Raw genomic sequence first — 13,477 nt, forward strand, 5'->3', positions numbered from 1 at the left:
GTTTGCTATGTGGCAGCGCAAGAGCGTGATGCCATTTTACACAGTGAATGCCGTTTTGTAAATGTACCATTAAATTATTCCGTTCGACGCAGACCTGAAACTGGAAACAGCATAGGTGTCCGAAGCAGGAAGAACGAAAAAACTATAAACAAACAATTAAGAACGAATCTCTCGGATCTGAGAGATCCGGAAAATTGTAGGACTTCTTCATATTGATCGTGAAGTAGAAGGTGATTGAAATTAGAAAATGCTAAAGTTAAATACAAGCGCAGTTTCGCCCGAAGCAGGTGGGAGGGGGGAGGGGGCCTTACAGGAAAATCACAGGCAGCGATATCAAGGCACGGGAGCAATACATGAATCCTCTTGGTATTGTGGGCAGTAAAAACTGCAGTATATTTATTTGCTAACTGAACTCATGTGTTGATACGTGACCAAGGACACACATCCACAGAGCTCGCTTAGTCACGGCGAGAGCTCGCGGTCCCAACGCGATTGTGATGAGAATCGCTGGAACTCAGGAGCGCACGTACTTGCACCAAAGCAAACGATCCGTGCCGTCACTCCCGCTGCTGTTTCACAGTGCCGGGCCTGCGAAGCTCAGCAAGTCACGTGACCTCCGAAAGTGGCCGCGGGAGAAGACGTGACCGCATCGCGCCACTGTGATTCTCTGCCCGCCGTCACAGCGACCTTGGTCGCAGGCGAGCCTTCGCACTCGCACAGGGTCACGTGCACTCCACACAACGCTCGTCGCGCGCACCGCGGATGCGCCGCCGCAACCGAAGTAGCCCGGCGGCGGTTATGGCGATTGCACAAAAGTGCCTTATCGCGATAAACGCAGCAAGTACCTGAAAAAGCATGAAATCAGCAACAAATTGAAAGACGTTGACGGGAGCACGTTGAATGCGATAAATAACTGGCAATGCAATCCATTCTTCGTAGATGATTTACGACGTTAATGCTATTAGCAATGTTTCTTAGTATGGGTGTGTGATTAAAAGAGACAGAAGGGGAAAGAGCGCCGAGGCAGCGCCCTCTTTCCTCTCCTTTCTCCACATTTTTTCCTGCATCTCGCGGTGTACACTTGGTGCTGTACACTACAGAATATATTTTGTGGGATCGGCCAAGAACGGGCACGTATCAATATCACATTATCATCATCATCATCATCGTCAGCCTGGCTACGCCCGCTGCAGGGCAATGGCCGCTCCCATACTTCTCCAACTACCCCGGTCATGTGCTAATTCTGGCCATGCTGTCCCAGCAAACATCTTATTCTCCTCCTCCTACCTAACTTTCTGCCGCTCCTGCTACGCTTCCCTTCTCTTGTAATCCAGTCCGTAACCCTTAATCACATTCGTTATCTGCCCTCCTTATTACATGTCCTGCACATGCACATTTCTTTTTCTTCCAATATCACATACGCATTGCCAAAGTTGTCTGTCCGGCCGCCTGCCTAGTGGCCCAGTGACCCAAGTTTACTGCGAGGCCAGACAGCAGCCACTCCTAGTTGTCTATTCGGGTGCATACTGTCCATATTGCCTGCTTGGCAGGAAAGTAGTGACTCAAGCAACTCATACTGTAGCGACTCAAGCTACAGTATGACTTGGGTTACTACAACTTGGGTTATTGGCTGTTGTGAAAGAGGTTAATTACATACCGTAAACTGGGCTATATTCGTTCCGAAAGAATACCAATCGCAGTAAGGGTAGTTCAATATCGGCAGCAGCTTCGATGGTATATTTGAGGCAGCATACGAATTATATCAAAGCATTTGAATGGGAACGCCCTGCATAGGGTGTTTTAGCCAGCGATCACATTGCGCTTCATAGTTACTTTGTGGAAGACGCCATTTAACGTATATTGGTTATCGATTTGAGTTAGCGTCGGCCGCCTGCAGCACCCATGCTACGGCCGGAAAGAATTCCTAGTGTGCTTGTTGAGAAATAATATAATCAGTTTAGGTATGTTCTTTACCTACACTTGAAGCAGGCTAGTAGTGCTAGGAAGAGGGTAAGAGACTTCTTGCTGCGCTTGGTGGATTGAATTGTAGCCAATTATAGTAGGCTGCTTGTCGCCTTCTGCATTACCGGACGAAAAGCGCCCGACTGCACACTTCGACTGACGTAGCACCCACTGCCTACGTACGTTTTCTCACCTGAACACTAAACGACAACGTGCTAGTCGCATTTCAGGAATAAATCTAGACAATCTGAAGCTAAATTTATTGCGAATGCTCCAATCACAAAGACAACTTCCCTTTGTTAATATTACAGCAAGGATGATGAAATAGCCTGTCCATAAATGCACAAGCCGCGACTAAGTTAATTTTGTCTTCATGAAAGATATGGTAACCTTCCTATTACCTACATCGTAGGAATGCCGACTCGCCTGATGATGCGTCCCAACTTCTGTACCGGCATGGGATCTTGTTGCTAGCGGGCAGAGCTGCACTGGTCAAACTGGTCAAAAAATGTTTCACTCTTGGAAACTAGTGTCGCAAGACACGAACGCACGCAATGATGTACCGCTAAACGGCGACAACAGCAAAAGCACACTATCTTGATATTTTGAGAGCCGAAAGGGGCTCTCGACAATATCGTTTCTCGACCACCGCACGGCGCGAATTTTCGGCGCTTACAACTGGGGAAGGCAGAAAGTGGGGATAGTATTATGGAAACCAACGAAGAAGAAAGAGAGAGAGAGAGAGAGGAAAGGGGAAATGCAGGGAGGTTAACCAGAAAAAAAAGATCCGGTTGGCTACCCTACGCTGGGGAGAGAGGGGAGGGGGAGGTAAAGAGGTAAAAAAGTAGAGATAAGGAAAGGAAGGAGAATAGACACACAATCACAGTCGGTCACTGTCACTGAATACTGTCATCGCACAGCACAGTGACACTTGAAGCACTGTCAACACCTGTTCAGGCTACAGCCGCCTGTCCAATTCTGTCGCCCTCAAGAACCGCAACAGTGCACTCGTCGCCCTCTGCTGCGAAGGCTTATGATGGCGGTATTTTAAAATAAGTTCCTCTGTGAGAGGTCTTTGGTCAAAGCGCGCTATCGCGGTTGCGAGTGATTGTCTCTGCAAATTACATCGAGGACAGTCACAAAGAAGGTGTTGAAAAGTCTCCTCGTCACCACAGTCCTCACACGAGGCGTCGTCGGCCCATCCAATTCGGTAAGCGAAAGACTTGGTGAAAGCCACCCCTAGCCATAGTCGACAAAGCAGGGTAGCTTCGCGACGGCAGAGTCCAGGTGGAATACAAAGGCGTAGAGAGGAGTCAAGATTGTGGAGTCGGTAGTCGTGAAAACTTCCAGCGTTCCACAAGGAGAACGTGATGTCACGGCTGATCAATCGAAGTTTTCGAGCGGCATCTGTCCTTGATAACGGTATCGGCTCCTCTTCGTCCCCTTGAAGAGCCGATCGAGCAGCGTTATCAGCGTGTTCGTTCCCTATGACTCCGCAGTGACTTGGAAGCCACTGAAATGTCACGTGGTGTCCTTTATCAGTTAAGGTATGAATGAGTTCTCTAATCTCAAATACCACTTGTTCGTGTGGTCCGCGCCGCAGGGCCGATAGCAGAGATTGCAGTGCAGCCTTGGAGTCACTGAATATTGACCATCTTCGAGGTTGTTCTTGGCTGACGAGACGAAGTGCAGCGCGAAGGGCTGCAAGTTCCGCGGCCATCGGTGACGTTGGGTGACATGTCTTGAAACTGATGGTGGTGGCTTTCGCTGGGAAGACCACGGCTCCAGAGGAACACTGGAGAGTTGCCGATCCATCAGTATAAATATGTACGTGTTCGGCGTACCTCTCGTGCAAAAGGAGCAGAGTTAGTTGTTTAAGAGCAGGTGATGATAGCTCAGATTTTTTCCTGATTCCTGGTACGGTGAGGTGTACTGCGGGTCGAGCCAAACACCATGGAGGAATCGATGGCTTAGTTGCGGGGGTGAAGCCTGATGGGAGGCAGGTATAATACTTCGAAATCGTAGTACAAAATGCTGCCTGCGGCCTTTCTGACGGTAGTGTTGCCAGATGGTGGGAACAGGCACGGGCAACGTGCCTAATGTGCACTCTCAACACCTCTACCGCAATGTGTGTTTGTATAGGTTGGTCCCTAACAATCGTAATAGTCGCTGCTGTCGATGTGCATTTTGGCAAACCAAGACAAACCCTGAGAGCCCGAGCTTGAATAGCCTGTAGAGCACGAAGATTGGTCTGGCAGGTGTTGGTCAGTAAGGGCAAACTGTATCTCAAGAAGCCCAGAAAAAGAGCCCTGTACAATTCCAACATTGCATACACTGACATTCCCCAAGTCTTTCCTCCCAGAAACTTGAAAAGTTGGGAGATTGCTGTCAGGCGCTTTTTCAAGTAGGTCACGTGCGGGCTCCATGACAGATCTCTATCAATGATTATGCCAAGAAGAAAGGATGGCACGGTCCCTTACTGGGCCCCTGTTATCGATGGAACATTAGTTGGACGCGACAAAGGCACTGCAAAGTAGGCGAGTCGGCGCACCCGTATATTTTACTCTTTTCACACGGTCATGCCAGAACTTCACATCCGTTCGCGCAGCGAACGTTGGCTGTCCTCGTCTTATATATGTAGAGACAATGAGCAAAACGAGAACAAGGTGAAAGCCGGAATCAATGTTGCCTTCGGCCTTCACCTTGTTCTCGTTTTGCTCATGGTCTTGACGTTCCATCTCTAGCCTTCCCTGTGCTTTTCCTGGATATCTATGGATTCAGTACAATGTGAAGGCAGCACCGATAGTTGCCGACAAAATGGCTGCACGCGTTTGCAATGCCTGACTGTTCATTTTCTCATCTGCTACTACACTCATAGAGTGGTGTAGAAAGCGTAATTTTCGTGGCACACTTGTGCCATAAAACTGGCTTCGTGTAGCTTGCCGCAACTGCATATTTCTCCACCCATAAATGCATCAAGAAAATTTCTATAACGGCTACACTGTGTAGCCACCGATGTTAAAGAATAGTTTTAATACAAGTATCCACTTGTTGCACGTCTAAATCTATATCTGAATGAAATTATTAGCCAATGAGGGAACAGAGAGACTGACAAAACTAGTTGTCATCAAGAGCCAAGGCAGTCCAGATTACGATACACCAGCCAAAATCCTTCGCCTTTACGCCTAAGACTCTCGCATTGAGAACGTATGCAAAAAAGTGCAATGACTTATCGGTAAATGTTTGCCTTTCACCTCAGATAACAGGAAATGATAGCTGACATCATAATTTATCGCTTATGAGCGTTAAATGTTACTCAGAAATCAGGTGAGATCTTGTACTAAGCCTATAGGCCGTCTTTTTTGTGGATGCCGACATATTTTCACGTCCCTTAAGGTCATCCACGCTCGATTTGATAAGTTTGTCTAAGGGGCGGGTGCAAATCCAACCCAAATAAAGCTGTTTGCGTTCAACACACTAACAGCGGCAAGCCACTATTCGTTATAAGTACCGCAGGCTCAACCGCCCCCATTACAGCTCTCAGTAATGAATTGCCTCCAAACGGGCCCCCCAGCAGAAGGTCCCATTCAGGGAAAACAACCTTCCGAATAAACGACAGCATGGAGGACCGGCCCCCCTCATAAAAGTTAGATAACCTATGGTGGCCGCTTATGTGGCGGCGCATCAACTATGGCTGGGCCTCGAGACGTACACCTCCCCCCGAAAAAACACTGTTTTTGGCTAGAGCAACTGTCATTTTTTTATCCCCCATTCTTCAATTGAATACCGTGCCATACAGTTCATTTCTTGCAGTTCTTGGGTGTACAATGTTTTTGAGAGAAGTTTACACACATGATGCTGCTCTTTCAGGTCGAAGCTGTCCACAACTGTGAGGGTGCACTTGGGTGCGTATGCTCGTGTTGCCAGAGACAATACGGAGGTTGTGTACAAGGTCGACGAAGTGTGCGCCCATCCACTTTTCAGGCCAAGCGCGGCAAGTTTCTGTCATTTGTTTCCGGTGTTCTTTTTGTTTTGTTTTGTTTTTGGCTGGAAAAATGGACGGTCCTCGTCTTCCAGGCCATTGTGTATTCTGTTTAGTGAGAATATGTGTATGTCACAGATCGTTTGGTTTATGCAAGAGAATAGGTTAAAAATTACAACTGTTTTTGACAATTCCGCCAGAGAACCTTCCGTTATTCTGCGGCTCATATTTGCGATGCCCATCACAGAAATTTATGTAATTATACACACGATTGGATCGAGAGCTGCTAATGGCCGCGGCATGCCAGCAGCTGGCGTTTCTGAGTGAGATTAACTCGCGAAAAGCTACGAAGCCGAGGCAGCACTGGCGAAATAGCTTCTGCACACTGAACCATACATGTGCTCGGAGATGCTACTTTCTATGACCGAATGGCTTAAAAACTCATGCAAAAATCGACGTGAATCCACTTATACCATCCTGAAACATTAGTTATTTATTGTACCTGTCGATGTAAGTGATTTGTTATGTGTACCAATTGCCTTAAGCCAATGTGACATCTTAGTGCGCGTTCGCCTCGAGCCGCCAGCTCAAACATGTTAGCATGATATGCTCATACTTTTAGTTGGCGCAAACAATATTGTACGTAGAGCTGTAAAATATTTTGCTGCTTCGAGAACCGTAATGACGATATCGTGTTTCCACTCCTTCGGGAAGTCTCCACATTCTCACGTTTCATTTAGAACTCCGAAACAGTTGTCTACAGCTAGTCCTTCGACGTTCTGAAATAACTCACACGATATATTATCATGTTGTAGCATGGATTTATTCTTTAGCTACCTATATTATCGTGATGAGTTCCGCCTTCATGATGGAAAAAGGTATACCAAGCTCACCTTTTCAAATAATGTTGAGCGCGTTGCCGTGCAACTGTGATGTGATTAAAGAAGGCAGTGGGCATGTTTGTCAAAAACGTTCGTCGGTGAAACCCATGGCTAGTTGAATGTAGCGTGACCGTGGGACTGCCATCCTAATCAGCCTGCAAAGAGTGGTATGCGAACCACATTGCTTAGAGCAAGAAGAGGACTGCTTTTTAATGGTAACTAGAGGAGCACGAAATCATGCTCATAATCGAGCATGTAGCTCGCGCGCGGTGTGTGTACCATGAAGGTTAGATATGGCGCCTGAAGAGACATCCCATACACTTTGCCCACTGCGCGTATCTCGCCAGTCGCCGCCAGAGTGCCTCGTCCGAAAGAGGTTGTGTTGGAGCCATCCGCTGCTGTAAGAACTCGCCGCACACAGGTCAACAATTATTTGTTTCTTTGGTGGCAACTTACCAGGGGGCAATAATGAACCGTTTGACTGACTTCGTAATATGGGTTTGTGTGCATAGACGCGCGACGCATGTTACATTAGAGCATGCGGCATGTGATACAATCGGTGGTGGCTAAACTGGGAGCGTTGAACTGAACTAAAATAAATAAACAACCAAGAACGCTCTGCCAGCTTTATGCGCGCGAAACTAAATCATGTCAAAAGGTCCATATATAGTATAAACCTCGTTCCCTCAGTCCGCAACATGCGCGGTGCGGTAACAAGGGAGGACACCTTTCAATAACTAGAAAAGACTGTCTCCGCGTACAGCTTACGCTGGGAGAAACTAAAATATGTCACAGTTTATGGGAGGGAAAGAAGTCCTCAGCTTGAATAAACACTACCATGGGGGCAAACAATAAAATCTGTTGGTGTTCTCGCATTGTCAAAGTAGTCAATGTAATTTCACTGCATGATTCATGAGCAGGCACGTTGTGAGAAATACGTGTGGATGTCCTTTGGAGGAACACCTGTTGTCTACGCTGTTAATCTTATCAGGTCGCATGGGCCTTATCGTCGCCAGTTCCGTGAATTTACGAAGGATCCAGAAGCCGAGTTAGTATAGGTGACGCATGGTACGGCAGTTCGATGGCTTAGCTGCGAAAATGTTTTGTCTTGTTTCTTTAACCTTAGCGGATAAATAGAGGGCTCCTTGCCCACAATGATCGTACTGAGCCAACGACTGGCTCTGAAAAACGATATTTAGCGTCGACATAACGTACCATACGAGTAAGCTATGTGCGAAGTTGCCAGGAGGCGCACGTCATTCATAACCTGTACGTGGACATGTAAGGCTTCAGGACAAAACTGCAGCTTTGAAGAAGCAGGCATTGAGTCGATAATAGGAGCATCTCCGCTGTCAGTCAAGGATAAATTTCGAGACTAATTCAGCGATTCCTTCGCTATTTACGGCAAGAATTATCAGCAATCTACCCATACAAATATGCGAGTGCTGCTTTGATCACCATGCCAGCCAGGAGGAACTACAAATGGCAAGCCTGTTGTGCGGGATCCTGGAAGCTGCAGGAAAGTTAACGATAGAAAAAATTGACATCCACCCGCATACAGCATGAAGCTACGAAAGAAAAGCACATGTGTTTCTCAAAAACAAAGCTTTGTAGTTGAAGAAAAATTCGTCCTGGTTCGGGATTCGAACCCTGGAGTTACGCCTTTCCGTGGCGGTCACCCTGCCATCTCTATTAACCACGAGGCTAGCAGGTCTTAGCACGAGGGCTAATTAATCGAGAATTTGAAGCACAGGGACAATGAATATGGCAAATCTGTTTGCGGAATTCCCCAAGACGGAGGAAGGTTCATGAAAGAAAAAATTGACATCCGTCCGTATCGAGCGCGAAGGTTCAAAGGAAATCCGCATGAATTTCTCGCAAGTGAAGATTCATAGTTCAAGAAAAATTCGTTCTAGCCCACTTCGTCAACTACAAATTTTCGAAAATACATTTAGCTACTATATGGATACAGTGTCAGATTTCCTTCAATTAGAATTAAGTAATTCAACCGCGGTCAAAGGACATAAAAAAAAAGCCTAATGGACTGTTATAATAATTTGGTGCTAAGCAGTTCCCGAAGCTAAGGCAATTATCCTCGGATACTTGGCAATCTTGAACACATGTACCTTTGTAATCAAACTTTCTTAAGAAAGAACAATGCGAAGCTGAGATACAGGGCTAATTTACCAGACGAACACCTGATTTCAGTGCTGAGTATTGACTCATCTGGCATGGCACCACAGCTAACTCAAATAATCAAGTCGGGTCATCAGGTCCATTACTCGCTTTAGCCTCCGTCCTACGTCTTCTCTACGAGACGCAAATTTTTAGAATAAATTTTGCAGTTTTACTTTCAAAGACCACGACATGATTGTAAGGCACGCCGTAGTGAAGTGCTCCTGATTGATGTTGACCACTTGTTCGTTAAAGTGCACGCAATGCATGGTGCACGGTTATTTTTGCATATTGAAATGCGCCTGCCGCGGCGGGAATTGGATCCTAGCGCCCTCGGGCTTGGCGGCGAAGCGCCAAAGTTACAACGCCACCACGGCGGATGAGACGCAATTCCCCTGCATTGAAATACAGTGCCCTGTGTCACGTTTGTAGATATGTCTATACTGCAAAGAAGTGAATTAGCTGATGTAGTATCATTTCAATATTTCAATTTTAGGTACGTAAATATTTTTTCGCTCCTGAGTTTTTGGTGAATACTTTACTACCATTTATTTTATGGCGTAATTATCACTTTTGATATGATTGTTGATCAGCTGATTCAGAGCATCATTAAACACTTGTCAAAGCTCTGCTCCCGGAGCCGACCGTATCATGTATGAGATGATCAAGCATCTGGACTCTAAGGCTCAAATGGTTCTGCTGTCCCTCTTTAACACTATTTGGGCAACTGGGTTCCTTCCACTGGCATGGAGAGAAGCCATCGTAGTACCCATTCTAAAACAAGGTAAAGATGCATCCTCAGTGGAAAGTTACCGTCCCATTGCTTTAACAAGCTGTTTTTGCAAACTTTATGAAAAAATGATAAACCGCAGGTTCTTACATCTCCTTGAAGAAAACAAACTGCTCGATCTTTATCAATGCGGCTTTAGAGAAGGCCGTTCTACAACAGACAATCTTGTTCGCATAGAAGCAAATATCCGCGACGCTTTTATACACAAACAGTTTTTTCTGTCTGTCTTCCTCGACATGGAAAAAGCATATGATACAACGTGGCGGTTTGGAATATTACGAGATCTTTCAGAAATTGGTATCCGCGGGAATACGCTTAAGATAATTGAAAGCTACTTATCAAATCGCACGTTCCGCGTTAGAGTTGGGAATGCTCTGTCCAGACCATATACACAGGAAACTGGGGTGCCGCAGGGAGGCGTACTCAGCTGTACGCTTTTCATCGTAAAAATGAACTCCTTCCGTTCAGCAATACCGCACGGCATGTTCTACTCCCTATATGTAGATGATATACAGATCGGTTTCAAGTCATGTAACCTCGCAATCTGTGAACGACACATCCAAATTGGACTGAACAAAGTGTCTAAATGGGCAAGAGAAAATGGCTTTAAAATCAATCCCAATAAAAGCTCATGTGTGTTATTCACACGAAAGAGAGGACTGACCGCAGATCCCAATATAGACTTAAATGGACAGCGCATACCTGTAAACACAGAACACCAATTTCTGGGCATTATTCTGGATAAAAAATTTACTTTCATTCCGCACCTAAGATATCTTAAGCACAAGTGCCTAAAAACAATGACCATTCTGAAAATCTTGTCGCATGCAACATGGGGCAGTGACAGGAAATGCTTGATGAATGTCTACAAAAGCCTGATACGTACACGCCTAGACTACGGGGCCGTGGTTTACCAGTCTGCCACTCCAAGCGCCTTAAAGATTCTTGACCCTATTCATCACTTAGGTATCCGCCTGGCTACCGGTGCCTTCAGGACGAGTCCTGTAGAGAGTCTCTACGTTGAAGCCAATGAGTGGTCGCTTCATCTTCAGAGGTCCTACTGCAGTTTCCTTTACTTTCTGAAAGTTAACGCGAACCGCGACCATCCGTGTTACGATACCATAAACCACCTCGCATCTGCAAAGCTGTTTGATAATCGACCTGCAGCTAGACAACCATTTTCTCTGCGCGTTAGAAAACTTTCTGAGGAAATGGAAGTTCCGACTCTTGAGCAAAGCCTTATGGTCCCAGCAAAGCAACTGCCGCCGTGGCAGTGGCAGCATATAGAATGCGACACATCCTTCGTAGACGTTACAAAACACGCTCCAGAGGCACACATAAGAATGCATTTCTTAGAACTCCAGCACAAGTACCCGTACACAGAATTTTACACTGATGCTTCGAAGTCGCACGCTGGCGTTGCCTATGCAGCTGTCGGCCCATCGTTCTCCGAATCCAACGTTATGCACCCGGAAACTAGCATCTTCACCGCAGAGGCTTACGCAATACTGTCTGCTGTTCAACAAATCAAGAAAACAAAGCTACAGAAAGCCATTGTGTATACAGACTCCCTATCTGTCGTAAAATCTTTGATGTCACTCAAGAACCTCAAGAATCCCATACTCACCAATCTATATTCACTCCTGTGCAAATTATATTCGTGTAATAAACACGTCATAGTGTGTTGGGTGCCTGGGCACAGGGGCATCGAGGGCAACACGCTCGCTGATGAAATTTCCAAATCCATTACAAAAAAAGCTGGCAACTCTTCCATGGGTATCGCACCTTCAGACTTAAAGCTATTTTTGCGCAAGAAACTTAGAAGGCATTGGAAACAGATGTGGGATGCTGAAACTTCCAATAAACTCCATTTAATTAAGTCACACTTAGGAAATTACGCACCGATAACAAAAACACGGCGAACTGAAGTCATTTTCTGCCGCCTTAGGATAGGCCACACTTATGACACACACTCTTATCTATTCACCGGTAGCGAAGCTCCAACCTGTCGTAAATGTGGCGAGACACTGACCGTCCTCCATGTCTTGCTGGAGTGTCGCGAAGCGGAATCTCAAAGGAAAAAGCACTTCCCTCTAGCGTACCGACAGCTGATCCCTTTACACCCATGTATGTTCCTTGGTGCTGACCCGCTTTTTAACCCAAAAACCGTTTTGAACTTTTTACAGGATGTTGACGCGTTACAAATACTAGGCCCACATGTTTCGTAGCACGGCCTCTAATCAGAGGCTCCTGCTGCGAAAGCAGCGCTTTGTATAGCACTTGCCTCCGGGCCCTTTCACTTAAGGACGTCGTTGAGACAGTAGTGCTACTGACATATATACGTTTTTAGTACCTCACACCTTCATGGTATAACTTTTAGGTTAACAGCACACCTCACAAGCCATTGTCGTTTCGTTAACATGTTCATATCCTGCTTCTTGTCTTATGCCTCTATACAGCCACACTATCTCGTCATAGACCGCCACCATCCCTTTTGTTGTTATTTTTCTCACAGAGTACATAACACCATTGCTTGGCGCTCTTTGGCCATGACTGGCCCTTGCGCCACAAAACCTTATACATCATCATCATTGCAAGTTTTGTGTAACCAACGCAACGTCAACGGTCGGGGGTTCCTTACCTCGCCAACAGAATTGGGCGAACAATTAATTCTTCATCATCACAAAGTCATGTATCATTTTGACTTAATATATCTCCTCGCATCGATGATCCTGCGGATGCGCACACGACGATGAACGATGCGCAATAAACTCACCGCATAATACATTAAACAGTCCAAATACGAACATTTTACGAGCGAGTGGGCCGAAAACATACACTTGCAATAGGTGTCACTGATTCACCGCGACACACACTTAGGCAAAACACTCGAAAGCTGAATCACATGTGTCCGCAGTGACTGTCACGCGAAATACAAATGCGCGTGGTCACCCACTGAAGCTTTTGGTAGTTCTCTCTCATAATTACCATCTACACACTCAGGGGAGCCGCATGATGCAGATGCACATGGTGTCGCAGTGTGGGTTCCGATATGTCCAAGCAGTCGGGGCTCCCCTTGACAAACCTAAGCCTCTTGGAGTGCTTGCATGTCCGGAGGATCTCTTATGTTTAGGCGTTTGCTGAGACGAGCCCTGAGTGACCTCACATTCCACAGCAGGACAAACGGCCGAGTGCGTGCTTTCCTACCATGCAGCCTCGTCAATTACGTCCACGTCTTATAGGACCAGGAACAACTTTGTTGCTTGCAGCTTCCTGAGACAGTGCCTAGGCCTGTTAAAATATGTTATGCATCTAAAACTGGGCGAATTTTGCGTCGAATGTTGAGCAATAAAATATTATTAAGAAGCAGTTTCAACGGGATAATAATTTCGCTATCATTTCCTTCCTACGCTGTGCATTCAAGAAACTGAATCCGTTGAGGTTGCCAGGAAATCATGACTGCGCCTTAGGGGAAACAAATGCACGGCACCATGGTCGTACATGGTGTTCTCTCACAAAACTATTTTAATGTTGACTGCTAGATAAATGCGTCGCCCAATACGTGCCCTGTCCTGAGACAACGAAGACAATCTTATGCCCTCAATTTGTTTGACTTCATCGCTTTATCTAGTATTCCTATGGCTCATCAAGCTCTTAAAAGACACTTGCTTGATCACATGGTACTTA

At 46.1% G+C, this 13,477-nt stretch overlaps 1 protein-coding gene across 1 annotated transcript in view; it reads left to right on the forward strand.

The window, feature by feature from the left end:
- The window catches only part of LOC140216797 (chymotrypsinogen A-like), a 45,873-nt gene that overhangs the window by 23,987 nt on the left and 8,409 nt on the right, over window positions 1-13,477 (forward strand). Inside the window, exon 3 of the mRNA XM_072287352.1 lies at window positions 5,833-5,956. Within this exon, the coding sequence (XP_072143453.1) occupies window positions 5,833-5,956 (124 nt within the window). The remainder of the gene's footprint in view (window positions 1-5,832; window positions 5,957-13,477) is intronic.

This window comes from Dermacentor andersoni, chromosome 3 (genome assembly GCF_023375885.2).
Source record: "Dermacentor andersoni chromosome 3, qqDerAnde1_hic_scaffold, whole genome shotgun sequence".
Lineage (NCBI taxonomy): Eukaryota > Metazoa > Arthropoda > Arachnida > Ixodida > Ixodidae > Dermacentor > Dermacentor andersoni.